The following is a 16,952-nucleotide window of genomic DNA, read 5'->3' on the forward strand; positions in this document are numbered from 1 at the left end:
GGGGGGGGGGGTAAAAATTGTGGCCGGTACAAATGGTCTCAGAGGAAAAGCTGGTGAGCTGAGGAGAGATTAAAATTCTACAGAACGTCATTGCGTGGCTGGTTTATTTCTCCTATGAGCTAAACTCTCGGAGAAATGCCCATTAGAAGTTCACTCGATACGGAGAATGTGCTTCTGGTTTCTCAGGTGGTCCCACTCCGTTTCTTATCCTGGGTCAGGGAACCCGAGGTCGGGCTTGGGGATGCCTTCCCAGAATGGCTACTGCCAACGGGACCTCCTCATGAGTCGGCTCCAGAGGGTTGGGAGGGAAATTCTCTGAAAGGGTTCGTTTAGGACGAAGGCTGGCCAACCAAGCCTGAACACCAGGCAGTGGTAGGCCCAGAGCCTGGGTTCGTGGCAGGTGGTGGAAGGCACTGAACAACGGCAGGCCCAGCGGTAATATGCCTGGAACCTGGAATCTTGGCACTGGTGGTGTCTCCTGACAGTGATGCCTGGAGCCTGGACTCCCAGTGGACCCGATGCTCAGACCAGGGACGCTTAGCAAGTAGGCCCCGAGCCTCGAATCTTGGCGGTGTTGGCAAGATGGCAACGGTAGCAGAACCGGGATGTCCCACAGCATGGTGCTGTTAGCGTTGCTGTTGCCGGAGCGACCACTCCTCGAGGACCAGAGCACCCTGCAGTAGCCCTGAAGCCGTGCTCCGGAGCCCGGTTTGAACAGGGAATGAACTCAAAGTAATTTATTTCTATCCTCGTTGTAACTCAAAATATCTTCAAGGTGTGCGACAGTAAATAAATAAAAACTCAGGCGTGGCCGCACAGCATTGGCACGAGGCACCCTGTAGTCCAATAGCCAGCCACCAGCTAAGATCTGGGCTTCCAGTTACCTGTGGATTTGTGCCTGATATATGTTCCTTGGAGGGAAAGGGAGAAATTGAAGGGGGATAGGCAGTGAAGTGGACATGAAAACTCAATTGGATCAGCCACCAAACGGGAGAGAAATGGAACAGGGAACAGAAGGGGCCGAATGGCCGGCTCCTGTTCCTAATTCCAATAGTAGTTCATTGAGCTGTGCTGCGAAGGGTGAACCCAAGTCCCTGGAGTTTGTGGCTCAGGGTCAGGGATACTCCCCACTGAGCCCCTGACCTCCCCACCCCACTCTCCGCACGCCATGACACAGCAGATCACGTTTGAACGAGAACACCCTCCCCTCACCTCTTGGAGCCGGCATTCCCTCTGGCTCAGCTCGTTCAGAATCCCACTCTCCCGCACCGCATTCAAATTCTGCCACAGGGAACTCCCAGGAGGCTGCAGGCCCGGGGCGTGGAGGGGAGCCGAGTCGCTGTCCGGGGCGAGGGGTATGCTCTCGTACGTGTAATCGTCGCTGGTCTTGCTGGAGTCTCGCATCAGAGTCTGTCGCTTAATTTCCTTTTTGATCACCGTCTCCCGGTACGTTTGGTACAGGGGCTCTGTAACCAGAGGGGGTGAAGGAACTGCGTCAGTTGATGGCGATATTAGAACATAGAACATTACAGTACAGTACAGGCCCTTCGGCCCTCGATGTTGTGCCGACCTGTCATACCGATCTCAAGCCCATCTAACCTACACTATTCCATGTACGTCCATATGCTTATCCAATGACGACTTAAATGTACCTAAAGTTGGAGAATCTACTACCATTGCAGGCAAAGTGTTCCATTCCCTTACTACTCTGAGTAAAGAAACTACCTCTGACATCTGTCCTATATCTTTCACCCCTCAATTTAAAGCTATGCCCCCTCGTGCTTGCCGTCACCGTCCTAGGAAAAAGGCTCTCCCTATCCACCCTATTTAACCCTCTGATTATTTTATGTTTCAATTAAGTCACCTCTCAACCTTCTACTCTCTAATGAAAACAGCCTCAAGTCCCTCAGCCTTTCCTCATAAGACCTTCCCTCCATACCAGGCAACATCCTAGTAAATCTCCTCTGCACCCTTTCCAAAGCTTCCACATCCTTCTTATAATGCGGTGACCAGAACTGTACGCAATACTCCCAAGTGCGGCCGCACCAGAGTTTTGTACAGCTGCAGCTTAACCTCTTGGTTCCGGAACTCGATCCCTCTCTTAATAAAAGCTAAAACACTGTATGCCTTCTTAACAGCCCTGTCAACCTGGGTGGCAACTTTCAAGGATCTGTGTACATGGACACCGAGATCTCTCTGCTCATCTACACTACTAAGAATCTTACCATTAGCCCAGTACTTTGCCTTCCAGTTACTCCTACCAAAGTGCATCACCTCACACTTGTCTGCATTAAACTCCATTTGCCACCTCTCAGCCCAGCTCTGCAGCTTATCTATGTCTCTCTGCAACCTACAGCATCCTTCGTCACTATCCACAACTCCACCGACCTTAGTGTCGTCTGCAAATTTACTAACCCATCCTTCTACGCCCTCATCCAGGTCATTTATAAAAATGACAAACAGCAGTGGACCCAACACCGACCCTTGCGGTATACCACTAGTAACAGGTCTCCAGGATGAACATTTCCCATCAACTACCACCCTCTGTCTTCTTTCAGCAAGCCAATTTCCGATCCAAACTGCTATATCTCCCACAATCCCATTCCTCCGCATTTTGTACAATAGCCTATTGTGGGGGAACCTTATCGAACGCCTTGCTGAAATCCATATACACCACATCAACCGGTTTACTCTCATCTACTCGTTTGGTCACCTTCTCAAAGAACTCAATAAGGTTTCTGAGGCACGACCTTCCCTTCACAAAACTGTGCTGACTATCCCTAATCAATTTATTCTTTTCTAGATGATTATAAATCCTATCCCTTATAACCTTTTCCAACACTTTACCAACAACTGAGGTAAGGCTCACTGGTCTATAATTACCAGGGTGTCTCTATTCCCCTTCTTGAACAGGGGAACCACATGTGCTAATCCTCCAGTCATCTGGCACTATTCCTGTTGACAATGACGAGTTAAAGATCAATGCTAAAGGCTCGGCAATCTCCTCCCTGGCTTCCCAGAGGATCCTAGGATAAATCCCATCCGGCCCAGGGGACTTATCTATCTTCACCCTCTGAAGGATTTCTAATACCTCTTCCTTGTGAACCTCAATCCCACCTAGTCTAGTATCCTGTATCTCAGTATTCTCCTCGACAACATTGTCGTTTTCTAGAGTGAATACTATTGAAAAATATTCATTTAGCGCTTCCCCTATCTCATCTGACTCCACACACAACTTCCCACTACTAACCTTGATTGGGCCTAATCTTACTTTTGTCATTCTTTTATTCCTTAAAATACCTATAGCAAGCCTTAGAGATCCACTCAAACACCAACTACCCCCTCACAACCCAAGCTTCTACAATCTACCCCCAGGAATAGTGTGCCCACCTCCTGCCACACTGAGGCAAGGGGTGTGCCAGTCAGACGCAATGTGACTGAGCCAGCTACAACATCGATTCCTCATGACCTGTTTCCCCAAGCCACCCCCCCCAACTTCTCCGTTAAAAATCCATACAACTGGAGATGAGAATTCCAAACATTAAAGACCCTCCGGAAGTGGGGGAGGGGGTGGTGAGAGGAATACCCTCCTAGAGTACAACCCTGTACTTTGAATCTTATGTCCCCTTGTTTTGAGTCGCTTCACCTGGGGCAACGGCGTTCCGGCCTCTACCCTGCACCCCCTCAAAGTCTTAAGGTTTCAATAACATCACCTCCCATTCTTTAAAACTGCAACAGGAGCGGAGGCCCGACCTGTTGGTCACGTGGAGACTGAGAGCTGACGATAAGAGCCCTACAGCATGGAAACAGGCCCTTCGGCCCAACACATCCATGACGTCTTGTTTCCCCAAGCTGAACTGCTCACACTTGCCAGCATTCAGCCCGTATCCCTCTAAACCCTTCCTTATCCACGTACCCATCTTCTAAATACAATTGTATCAGCCTCCCCCACTTCCTCTGGCAGCTCACTGCTCATCACACACACACTGACACACACCACCCTCTACCTTTTGAAGCTTTCCCCTCTCACCTCAAACCCGTGCCCCTCTAATTTTGGGCTCCCCGACCCTGGGGGGAAAAGACCTTGGCTACTGACCCTATCCACGCCCCTTCGTGGTTTTATAAGAACTTGCTCAGCCCCCGACGCTCCAGGGAGAGTAGCCCCAGGCTATTCAGCCTGAGAGTAACACTTTGAGGTGTTACAGTGAGGCTGGCGCTGATCAGCTGCGACAGGGAACACACACAGAGAGGCGAGAGGCGATGCATTTCGGCAGAAAGATAAGTAGTGGACGCGATGAGATAGCAGTTAGCCATCCACGTGCGACCCTGGGCTGCAATCACACAAGGCCTTGGGCGAGACCACTCCATAAATTGCTAGAAAAGCTCGGGAGCGTCCGAGGAGACGAATCAGAGCTACCATTCCAGGGTCCAGTGACTCTTCCTCCCAACAGACGGTAGCTGGGACAATGTCGGTGGATATGCAGAAGGGAGGGTGGGGTTATGAGCAAAAGATAGGTCGGGGTAGAGCCCAAAAAGACGGAGAGGAACATTTGGGCAGACAAAGGACTGGATACTGATCAACCCAGGAGAACGAGGAGTTGCTCATGGGGATAGTTAGTGGCTAACAAGGGGTTGTGTGTAATAGCAGACTATGGGAATAACAAGAGATAACACAGTGTGGGGATGGATGAACACAGCAGGCCAGGCAGCATCAGAGGAGCAGGAGAACAGATGTTTCGGGTCGAAACCTTTCTGAAGAAGGGTCCCGACCCGAAATGTCAGCTTTCCTGCTTAGCCTGCTGTGTTCCTCCAGCCCCACGCCTTGTTATCTCGGACTCCAGCATTGGCAGTTCCTACTAGTTCTATTAGAACAACAAGGCCTGGTGTGTGGGGTGGGGGGGGGGGGGTGGGACAGCTCAATCCCTAAAGTTGTTGATCTCGATGTAGGGTCTAGATGCTTCCTATGTGCAGTTTTGGTCTCTTCAACTAAAGATGGGTGTTCTGGCCGTAGAGGGAGTGCAGTCAACTGATTCCTGGGTACAGAGGAAGTTCACCAGGTTGTTTCCAGAGTTGAGAGGGTTGGCTTATGAGTAGACCAGGACTATAAATCATTGGAAACCAGAAGAATGAAGGGGGATCTTACAGAAGCATATATAAACTATCAAAAGGAACAGATAAGATAGAAGCAGGGAGATCGTTTCCACTGGCAAGTGAAAGTAGAACTAGGGGGCACAGCCTCAAAATGAGGGGGACAAGATTTAGGACTGAGGTCAGGAGGAACTTCTTCACCCAAAGGGTTGTGAATCTGTGGAATTCCCCACCCAGTGAAGCAGTTGAAGCTACCTCATTGAATGTTTTTAGGGCAGAGATAGATTTTTGAACAGTAAAGGGATTAAGGGTTATGGTGAGCAGGTGAGTAAGTGGATCCCAGTCTATGAGGAGGTCAGCCATGATCTTATTGAATGACAGAGCATTCCTGATGGGCCAAATAGCCAACTCCTGCTCCTGGTTCTCATGTTCGTCCAACAGGCCTGATGCATGAAGAGAGACTGGATTGGTTAGGATTACATTCACGGGATTAAAAACAGAATTTGCTGGAAAAGCTCGGCTGGTCTGGCAGTATCTGTGAAGGAGAAAACAGGGCTAATGTTTGGGGTCCGGTGACCCTTCCTCAGAACCCGAAATGTTAACTCTGTTTTTCTTCCCCCCAGCAACTTTGTTTTTGTTCCTGATTTACAGCATCCGCTGTTCTTTTGGTTTTTATAACCCCTGGAGTCTGGAAGAAGAGGAGATTTAGGGAATATTAGAAACCTATGGGCAGGAGTGAGGCAGGGAAAATGAAGGATGTTCCTGACAACTGGAGGATCCAGAACTGCGGGGTCACAGGCTAAAGGATATAGGTAGCACTGAGAGGAAATGAAGTGAAATATTTTCATTTGGAGTGTGGGAATGCTGTGGAATTCTCTATCACAGAAAGCAACTAAGGCCTAAACATTGAATGTTTTTAACGAGTTAGATATGGAGAGAGCAAATGAGGAAAAAAGCAGAAACAAACAATTAGATGCTAACGAACAGCAGGGCAGGCTTGGAGGGGCCGAACGGCCAATTTTCTCTATGATTCTTCTACGTCGCTGTGACCTGGACCCTCAGAGGGCATGAAAGAAACCAATTCAAGGGGAAGGTTCAAAACTGGAGGAGTACGCTGCAGAGTTCCGAGAGCGAGCGTGCGAGCCCAGCCACAGCCAAATGGTAAATTCATAATAAATCGAGGAGCCCCTGATATTACATGTTTAATAAAACAGGGTAAGGATGGATAGTGAGACAAGGGGACTGACGCTGTATAAACAGGTTCAGAATGAAGTCTGTGGCTGTCAGCTACATTCCAATCCTTATTAAGGACTTAATAAGATTTGTAAAATATTTTTAATCATGCAGTCATGGTCTGGTTGACAGAGTCTCAGGAATGGACAGGTATAGAGAGACTCGCTAGGGAGGGCCTGTGTTGCCTGGGTACAATGGAAAGCGTGGGCCGGAGAAGATTAGAGATGTGCAGACTGACGTGTGATCCGGAACCTTCTGTTAAAGTTCACCTTTGTTTTCTCTTCGCGGAGTCTCATTTCAGAATCGAAGTTTCCAAAATGCCCTGTGCCTCCCTGTTAGCACAAAATGTCATCTCTCACACCCTTAAGCATCTTTTGCACTGAAACCTTTTCTCATCACCGTGGAATCCCTACAACGTGGGAGCAGGCTATTTGGCCCCATCAGGTCCACACCGGCCCTCTGAAGATCCCACACCCAGACCCACACTCCCCCTGCAATCCCCCATGACTCATCCACTTAACCTGCACATACCTGCTCACTATGGGGCAATTTAGCATGGCCGATGCACCCTAACCCGCACATCTTTGGGCTGTGGGAGGAGGCTGGAGCACCCGGAGGAAACCCACACAGACACGGGGAGAACGTGCAAACTCCACACAGACAGTTGCTCAAGGGTGGGATCGAACCCAGGTCCCTGGCTAACTGAGCCACCGTGCCATGCCACATTTTAAAATATTTGTTTTCCTATTCACATAGCTCAAGGTCCCAGATGTTTGGCAAACCACTTACTCAAGATTTCTAAAATCTCACTGCCTGAATACAATTCAATTGAATACAGCCCAGGTACAGGCCCTATGGCCCACAAAGCCTGCACTGATTCCTAAGTCTTATTTAGGCCCGTCACTTACTGCCTCTTGTGCGGTTTCTATCCCTCTTGCTTGCACCCCCTACCCCAGCCCCCATTCTCGTGTCTATCAAGGTATACCTTTAATGTTCCTAATGTGCCTGCCTCCAGTGGCACTGCGTCCCATCACCCTCTGTGTGAAAACATTTCCCTGCAGTCCTCCCCTAAACCTTCCCCCCCACCCCCCACCTTGAATCTGTGCCCTCTTGTCATTGACTCTTCCCCAGGGTGGAAAGAGCCTCTGACTATCCACCACATCCATGCCCCTCCTAATTTTGTAGGCCTTGGCCTCAGTCTTTCCAGCGAAAACAATCCAGGTTTATCCAACCTCTCCCTGATAAAGAAAACCCTCCAGTTCCAGGCAACATCCTGGGAATCCTTCTCTGCACCCTCTCCAAAGCGTGTTTGTGGTAGAGTAGCCATTGGAAATACACGCAACATTCCAGATGTGGCCTGACTAAAGTTCTGTACAGCTGTACACAATTTGCCAACTGTGATATTCAACGCTCCCCTGCCGATGAAGGCAAGCCTGCTAAATTCCTTGAACGCTCATCACCATTTTCAGGGACCTATGCACCTGTACGCCCAGATCCCCTCCGTATCCCATGGGCACCAATGGCCCTCCTGTCCCTCTGCCACTGTCTATACTGCCTCTTCATAGAGCCACTGAAAATAGGCCCAACAGTTGGCCATTTGGCCCTCTGAAACTGCCTCACCAGTCAATGGGATTACGCTGAACATCCAGTGCCAGCTTCCCACTGTCTCCCCTTCAACCAAACCTATTTAAGTCTAACCTCCTTCTTGAAACTCCCTCACACCTCAGATTCTTCAGCTGGTTCTCCTCAAAAATCGGCCTCCTTCCCCCCCACCGCCGATTACTGAACCTCCCATACTCGAACTGGGCGCTTCTCCGTCACCACCTTTTGAACACCTCGATTCAGCCAGGTACGTTGCTCATTGAAAGCAGCATCACAATTAGACAGGGGCAGTTGAGAAAGCACTTGGCTCTTTCGCCTTCGCTGCTCAGACCTTCGAGTCTTGGAGCTGGGACATCGTGTTGTGGTTGTATGGGATGTTGGTGAGGCCTCTTCTGCCAGGATATGGGCCAAACGCAGGAAAACAGGGCTAGTTAAGTTTGGGATTGTGGTTGGTATGGGCTGGTTGGACCGAAGGGTCCCTTTCCATGTTGTATTACTCTACAAGTCTCTCTTTGGCCCTCCCTGATCCAAATAGATGTCGCAGCTTCTCCAAGTCTCTCCTCACATCCCTGATAACACACCAATGTACCCCCACCCTTTCGAGTACAGTGGCCTGGGTTGGTCACAATTCACATACAATTACCCTTAACTATCGCACCGACAAATCACCACCCCTCAGATATACAGCATGGCAATCATTGCTCGATATTTACCGCTTTCAAATTGGGATTCCCAGTTCGTTGTGTTTTGACCGCCGTTCTTCACAGGGCTACGAGAGAGAGAGAGAGAGAGAGATGAAAGAGTTGTCATTAGTAGTTCAGTCTGGCTGGATTATTACAGATCTCCCACAAATGCCCTGTTTAAAGTGAGCGCCCACATCCACAAAATGTTAACACACAGGCAGAGTGTAGATACATACAGGCACAGTTGCATAGCACGGAAACAGACCCTTCAGGCCAGCCCATCCGTGCTGACCAGATTCCCTAAACTAATCTAGTTCCATTTGCCAGCCTTTGGCCCATATCCCTCTAAACCCTTCCTATTCATATCCCCATCCAGATCCCTTTTAAATGCTGTAATTGTACCAGCCACCACCACTTCCTCTGGCAGCTTGTTCCACACACACACCACCCTCTGTGTGAAAATGTTGTCCCTCAGGTCCCTTTTAAATCTTTCCCCTCTCACCTTGATCCCATGGCCTCTAGTTTTAGTCTCCCCTACCCTGGGGGGAAAAGACTTTGTCTATTTACCATATCCAGGCCCCTCATGATTTTACAAACCTCTATGAAGTCACCTCTCAGCCCCCGAGCTCCAGGGAAAACAGCCCCGGCCCATTTAGCATCTTCTGGCAGCTCAAACCCTGCAACCCTGGAAACATCCGGGTCAATCTTTTCTGAACCAACTCTTCATTCTTGCAGCAGGGAGACCAGAATTGAACGCAGTATTCCGGAAGTGGCCCTAATCAATGTCCCGTACAGTTGCAACACGACCTCTCAACGCACTGGCCAATAAAGGCGAACACCGCCTTCATCGTCCTGTCTAACTGTGGCTCCACTTTCAATGAAGTACGAGCCTGCACTCCCATGTCACTTCGTTTGGCAGCGTTCCACAGGACCTTGCCTTTAAGTGTATAAGTCCTGCCCCGATTTGTCTGCTCTCCCTGCTATAGGATGCATGTTGTTAAACTTGAGAGATTTACAAGGACGTTGCCAGGGTTGGAGGGTTTGAGCTACAGAGAGAGGCTGAATGGGCTGGGGCTATTTTCCCTGGAACGTCGGAGGCCGAGTGGTGGCCTTACAGAGATTTATAAAATCACAAGGGGCATGGACATTCTGAATAGTCAGCTAAAACTAGACGGCATTGGTTTAAGGCGAGAGGGGAAAGATTCAAAACATAGAGGAAGGTGTGTGTGCATGGAATGAGCTGCCAGAGGAAGTGGTGGAGGCCGGCACAGTTACAGCATTTAAAAGGCACCTGGATGGGTATATGGATAGGAACGGTTTAGAGGGATATGGGCCAAATGCTGGCAAATGGGACTAGATTAATTTGGAATATCTGGTCGGCGTCCATGGGCTGGACTGAAGGGTCTGTTTCTGTGCTGTATGGCCGATTCCTGGGATAAAGAACTTTGTCTTATGAGTAAAGGCTGAGGTGTTTGGGCAAAACCTCACATCGAAGGGCCATTTCAAAATAATGGGTCTCCCATCTAAGATGGAGATGAGGGGGAATTTCCTCTGTCAGAGAGTTATTAACATTTGGAATTCTCCATTTAATTGGCGAAGGCTTACGGGTGCCAGACAAGGGAGAGGTGTTAAGGCCAGCATCAGATTAGCCATGATCATATTGAATAGTACAATAGGTTTAGGGGCTGAATGGTCTCCTGTTTCTTGTGATCCACATCCTCCATCTTCATCCTCAAGCTGCTAGTTAGCTTCAAATCCTCAACTAAATTGTAATACCCGATAACTTTTTTATCTGAAGAAGGGTCCAGACCCGAAACGTCAGCCTTCCTGCCCCTCTGATGCTGCTTGGCCTGCTGTGTTTATCCAGCTCCACACCTTGTTAACTCTCTCCACACACAGTCCTGCTGTACAGTGAGCATTTTAACGCTTCGCAGATACATGGGAACATCAGCCCCCTGCAAGTTCCCCTCCGAGCCACGCACCACCCTGACTTGGAAAAACATTGGCTGTTCCCTCAGCATCGCTGGGTCAAAATCGTGGATCTCCCTCCCTAACGGCACAGTGCGGGTGTTCCTACACCATACGGACTACATTGGCTCAAGATGGCAGCTTGCCGCCACTTTTTCAAGGGCCAATTAGCGACAGGGCAAAAATACTGGGCCCAGTCGGTGATGCCCAGATCCCCTAAAATAAGTTTTAAAATATTCCTCCTACACTTGGTTCCCCACCCCCCTCAGGTATTTGACTTTGTTTCAACGCCCTTACATGGGCCTTGTATGTATCCAGAATGTCAAGACAACTTGCATTTATATAGCACCACATCTCAAAAGCCCATGAAGTTCTTTTTGAGGTGCTGCAACGTAGGAAAAAAAAAGTGACAGTTCGCTGGCGTACAGCAAGTTCCCACAATCAGCCAGGCATTCGGGTGTGGATGTTAAGCTGATTGAGGGATAGCTTGGCCAGGACACCGTGGGACAAACAGGATCAGCGGGGCATCAGGTCAATGTCTCATCGGATAGACAACGCCTTTAGCCATGCAGCATTCCCTGAGTGCTCGGCTAGGAGCCTCAGCCTGGGACTATCTAACCGGAACCTTCCGATTCAAAAAGGACCAACGATCGTAGGCCTGGCCTACAAGTCTCGATGCACCGTCACTATTCCAGGATTTCCAGGATGGCCGCGGAGCAGGGCGCTTTAGCCAGTGCTTGTCCACTCCATCTGTTACATTTCCTTTCGTGTTTCTTTCATTCTTGGCAACGTCCTCGGCGTCGAATTGGATTCTCACACTCGGCGAGGCGCCCGCCTGACCCAGCATGGTGATCTTTCAGTGGCAGTCTCCCGGCCCGGCCTCCAGACTGGAAATGAGCCCAGAGCGGTCTCCTAGCCTCTAGGGTGAGGCCTGGCACAGCCTGGAATCAAGGCCCAGCACAAACTAGGTTGGAAAGACTTATTCTGAACTTTTTATTTCTCTATTTTCTCAGTTATTCCTTCGATCTGTAACGCTGGACTTTTTCATCTCTTGGTTTTCCTAATTCTGTTTCCTCCTAAGAATGTGTGTGTGTTGAATAATCTGTACCTTGTACCTAAGGCATTGCCCCCATTGGAAAATGTACACTGTACTTGTCCAAGAGCATGTGACAATAAAGCCAATTTGATTCAATTATCAATACTGCAAAAAAAAAATCAGGAAATTTAGCCCGTGGGGAACTGTAGGATGGAGACAGGGCCTTGTAGGAAAGATGCCAATGAGAGGAGAATTGGACAGGAAGGGATCTGACCTGCTCTCAACAATCTCCAGGTGGACCTCATAATCATCGTCTCTTGAAGCATCATCGAGACCTGCCAAAAAGTAACATACAAAATTATTAGTGTTTGACAGACCCCAGCCCCCACCCAACCTCATCCTGATACCAGGGGCCACACGTTTAAGGTTTGGGGGCCGGGGGAAGGGGGAGAGTTTTCTTCAGCATAGAACAGTATATGCTTGGAACACGCTACCAGGGATCACGGTGGAAGCAGATACATTCGGGACATTTAAACGACTCTTGGATAGGCACACGTATGATAGTATAATGCAGGGTAGTTTGATCTTAGAGCAGGATAATAAGGTGGCACTACATCGTGGGCTGAAGGACCTGAACTGTTCTCTGTTTGGATACAAGAGGGGTGTTTAAGAGACTTTTAGATAAGTACATGAACATGCAAGGAATGGAGGGATAATGGACCAAGGGCAGGCAGAGGGGGTTAGTTTCATTTGCTGTCATGTTCGGCACAACATGATGGGCCAAAGGGCCTGTTTCTGTGCTGTACTGTTCAACATAGGCAAATGGGTCACTGACCATCTGTCCTCCATTTGATCTGGGGCTGCCTCGGCCTGGAAGAAGAGCCAGCGTTCCAACTCCTGATCACTGTCCTACAAAAGGTGTGTGCGACAGAGAAACAAGTCTCAGCTGCTGGCTCTTCTTAAAAAAAAAAATCACATGTCTATGGTCTAGGTTTACTGGGGGGGGGGGGGGGGGGTGAGGAGCTAGACCTAACCTTCTCAAGCACAGGGTTGGTGGGGGGGGGGGTGGTGGTGGAGAAAGCAGGGCTCCAAATGGGGTCTCAAGGTGGGGGCGGTAGGCTCCACCACTCTGGTTAATGGCCGCGCGACACACACACACACACACACACACACACACACACACACACACTATTACCCATTGACTTCTCCAAGGTCTCCTGTCCAGTTCTCACCGAGAGGGTCACACATCCCTCCAAGCCTCGAATTGAGGTCACAGTTCAGGGCGGGGGGTGGGGGGGATGCCCTGCGAGATGCGTAACTGATAGTGAGTCAAGCTCCACCCATCTAGACTTCAAAAGGGCCATTCCTGGGGGGAGCTGACCAGTCAGTGCCAATGTCATTTGTAGCTTCACAGTAACATGCATTTACCCATAGGTCAGCGTCAACTCTCAGAGGAACATCTCACAAAAACTTGACCAACTGGATCAGTGGGCCGAAGCGTGGCGGATGGAGTTTAATGTGGAGAAATGCCAGGTTTGCATTTTGGTATAACAAACACGGACAGGATTTATCCAATTAAAACTAGGGCTTGGGCAGCATTGTAGAGACCTAAGGGTTCAGGTACATAATTCTTTGGAAGTCTGCAGCACATGTAGACCGTGAGGGGGTGGGGGTGGGGGGTGCGGTGGTGGTTAAGAACATGTTTAGCATGCCTGCCTTCACTGCTCAGACTGTTGGAGTATAGGAGTTGGGGACGTCACGTTGAGGTAGTACAGGATGTCGGTGAGGTCTGTTCTGGAGCACCGTGTCCAGTTCTGGCCACCCTGTTATAGGAAGGGTATTACTGAGCTGGAGACGGCTTGGAAAAGATTTACCGGGATGTTGCTGAGAATCGAGGGTTTGAGACAGAAGGAGGGGCTGGGACATTTTCACTAGGAGGTTGACGGGTGCCCTTACAGAGGTTTATAAAATCATGAGCAGTATAGATAAGGTGAATGGCAGGTGTCTTCTCCCTAGGGTGAGGGATTTCAAGACCAGCACGCTTATTTTTAAAGCGACAGGTGAAAGATTTAAAAAGGACATGAGGGGCAACATGTTTTTTAAAATAAACAGACTGGTTCGTGTGTGGAACGAACTGCCAGAGGAAGGGGTGGATGTGGACATAGTTACAACAAATGGCAGACATTTGGATAAGATCATGAACCAGGAAGGTTTGCAGGGATATGGCATAAACACAGGCAGATTGGGCTAGTTTATCTGGGATTATGGTCAGCATGGACTGGATGGGCCAAAGGGTCTGCTTCCATGCTGTATGACGCTGATTGAGATTAAGTGTAACTAGCTTCAGAGCAAACCTATTCTATTCAACAAGATCACCCCTACGAACGTCTCATGGCACCTTCCTTTACCATCAACTACCAACAAGGAGGATTGGATGCTGGATAATAGTTAAAAAAGTAACATTCCGTTGTGTATGAAATCAATTAAAAAGAGGGATAATTGGCGGCAGTGAATCTACTCAATGGAACATAGATGATAGCTGTTTTTCACAAGCCCAGTATGTACCACATTGCACTAGATTTCAGAGAGCTCCAGGCAAAACTGGACTGGCTTTTGAAGAGCCCAAACTCACACGGACATCAGCCGCCCACAGGCTCCTTCCCCCATTTAATCGACACTCTCCCGCCTACTGAGGCACAGCAATCAAGTCATCGAGGTGCTACAGGACAGATGGAGGTGAGTGGCCCAAAGCCATCTCTCTGTAGAGCGATCGTAGAACCCCTACAGTGTTGGAGCGGGCCATTTGGCCCGTCGAGTCTACACAGACCTCTTCAAAAAGCAATCCACTCAGACCCCTACCCCTGAATTTCCCATGGCTAGCCCACCTGGCCTGCATGTCCCTGGGCACTATGGGGCTACTTAGCACGGCCAACCCATCCTAACCCACACATCCCTGGACACCAAGGGGCAATTTAGCACGGCCAACCCATGCTAACCCACACATCCCTGGACACCAGGGGGAAATTTAGCACGGCCAACCCATCCTAACCCACACATCCCTGGACACCAGGGGGCAATTTAGCACGGCCAACCTAACCTGCACATCTTTGGACTTGTGGGAGGAAACCCACACAGACATGGGGAGAACATGCAAACTCCCCACAGACATGCTACCCGTGACAGCACGGGATCCCTCCCAAAGTCAAAAGATGTGCGGGTTAGGGTGGATCGGCCGTGCTAAATTACCCATAGCGTCCAGTGATGCGTAGGCCAGGTGGGCTAGCCATGGGAAATGCAGGTATAGGGTAGGAGGGTTGGATTTGGGTGGGATACTCTTTTGGAGGATCGGCGTGGGCTAGATGGGCCAAATAACCTGTTTCCACACAGGAGTGATTCTATTTGCCCACTCACACAAACGGCGAGAGAAGAGGGGATTCAGCGGATACCGAGTTAGACAAAACAACGCGATCGTATGGAACAGACTTGAGGGGCAGAATAGCCTACTCCTGCTTTGGGGGAGGCCAACACCTGCTGTGCAAGAGAGTCGTCACAACGAGGGGAGAAAGTTCCAGAAGCAGGCCCATACCTACGTCGTAAACCTCGTCGTAAACCACGGGCTGGTGCTTGTCCTTGGGGCTGGGGGGTGCGGAACGCGTCACCTTGGGGCTGGGGGGCATCGGTAGGCCGCAGGCCGGCGCGGGCTGGTGGGAGGCAGTCCCCTCCGCCACAGGGAAGTGCTGGTCACCGGTTGGGGGGAGCTGGCGCTTCTGGATGTGGAGGTTCAGTTCGCCCACACACTTGGAGATCTTATCCAGGTCAGACGCTGTGTACCGCTGCTTGAGGACAGCCAGCCTCCGGTGAGGTAACCGCGCAGTCTCGGCAGGGGCCGCAGGTTTGTTCCTACGTGGGGGTTTGGGCACAGCGTTGACTGGGTTGGGCCTAGCTGGCGGCCGGAGGGGCGGCCCGTCCTCCTTAGAGATGGCCTCTGACTCGGGGTGGAGGGAGAAGCCGCTGTTGCTGCCATTTCCCAAAATGGCTGCCGTCTCCAGGGAGGTGGCTTCCTCCTTCACCTCCGCGTCGGTGATGCGCAGGACAAAGCGGAAAGGCCCGTTCCCCGAGGAATCCGAGCCGGAGTGATCCGAACCGTCGGTCTCGTCTTGGCCGCCCAGCAGCGATTTCCAGACCAGCACCATCCCGGGCCTTTTGAGGTGGCACATGCACGGGCAGCCAGACGGGCACTGCCACACGTCCGCTATCTCTCCGGCTGCCAGCAGCCCCATGTCTGTCTCCGTCTCGAGTCCTGCGGGCAAGAGTAAGGGGGGGGGGGGGGGGGGTGGCATGGAATCAGACCTTTAAACCAAAAGGTGCTAGTATGTCCTTTCTCAAGCAAGGAGACAAAAACCGTACACAGTACTCCAGGTGGGGCCTCACCAACTCCCTGTACAGCCGCAGCACAACCTCCCTGTTTTAACGCTCGTTCCCTCTAGCAATGAGGGACAATATTCCATTTGCCTTCTTCATTACTTGCTGCATCTGCAAACCAACTTTTTGATGACAGATGACTTTCACTAAAAGGCAGCAGTGAACCAGACGATTCAACAGCTAACTCCTGGTGTCGAAACTAGGCCATTTGGCCCTTTAAGCCATTCTATCATTCGGAGCATCTAGGAGGTGGAGATTCAGACTTTGAGCCTACTGTACCGTTCAATACAATCACAGCTGATTCATCAAGTTCTGCTTTCTCCCCCTGCACCCTTTGATCCCTTTAGCCCCCAAAACTATATCTCACTCCTTACAAACATTCAATGTTTTGGCCTCAACTGCTTCCTGTTGCACAGAATCCCACAGGCTCCCCACTCTCTGGGTGAAGACATTTCTCCTCAGCTCAGTCCTAAATGGTTGACCCTGTATCCTTTTGAGTGTCACCCTCGCTCTAGACATCCCCCTCCACCCGCCCCCCCCCCTCCCCCGTTATGGGGAACATCATTCCCGTGCGTACTCTGTCCAGTCCTGTTGGAATTTGACAGTTTCTATGAGCCCCCACCCCCCAGGTTATAATTCCTACCAACCTCTTTCATCAGGCAGAAGATACTAAATATGTACCAACAGATTCAAGAGCAGCTTCTTCCCTGCCGTGATTCAATCAAACCAAAATTGATGTAGCTCTGCCCTCCCCCGGTGGGGGAGGCGGGATAAGGGTGGGGGTGAGGGGGAGCAGACAGTTTGGAGAAGGACAGCATGTGGGGGGTGGTGGTGGTTGGGGGAGGGGGGAAGGAGAGACTCGGGGGAGGGTAGCAGAGCATGGAGTCAGGGAAGGACAGCGTGTGGGGAGGGAAGGAGAG

At 50.4% G+C, this 16,952-nt stretch overlaps 1 protein-coding gene across 1 annotated transcript in view; it reads right to left on the minus strand.

The window, feature by feature from the left end:
- LOC125448700 (ephexin-1-like) overlaps positions 1-16,952 on the minus strand; it is a 43,817-nt gene that overhangs the window by 15,913 nt on the left and 10,952 nt on the right. Inside the window, 4 exon segments of the mRNA XM_059642693.1 lie at positions 1,213-1,466; positions 8,637-8,692; positions 11,885-11,945; positions 15,197-15,910. Of these exon segments, the coding sequence (XP_059498676.1) occupies positions 1,213-1,466; positions 8,637-8,692; positions 11,885-11,945; positions 15,197-15,910 (1,085 nt within the window).

The sequence above is a fragment of the Stegostoma tigrinum genome, chromosome 45, assembly GCF_030684315.1.
Source record: "Stegostoma tigrinum isolate sSteTig4 chromosome 45, sSteTig4.hap1, whole genome shotgun sequence".
Taxonomy (NCBI): Eukaryota; Metazoa; Chordata; class Chondrichthyes; order Orectolobiformes; family Stegostomatidae; genus Stegostoma; species Stegostoma tigrinum.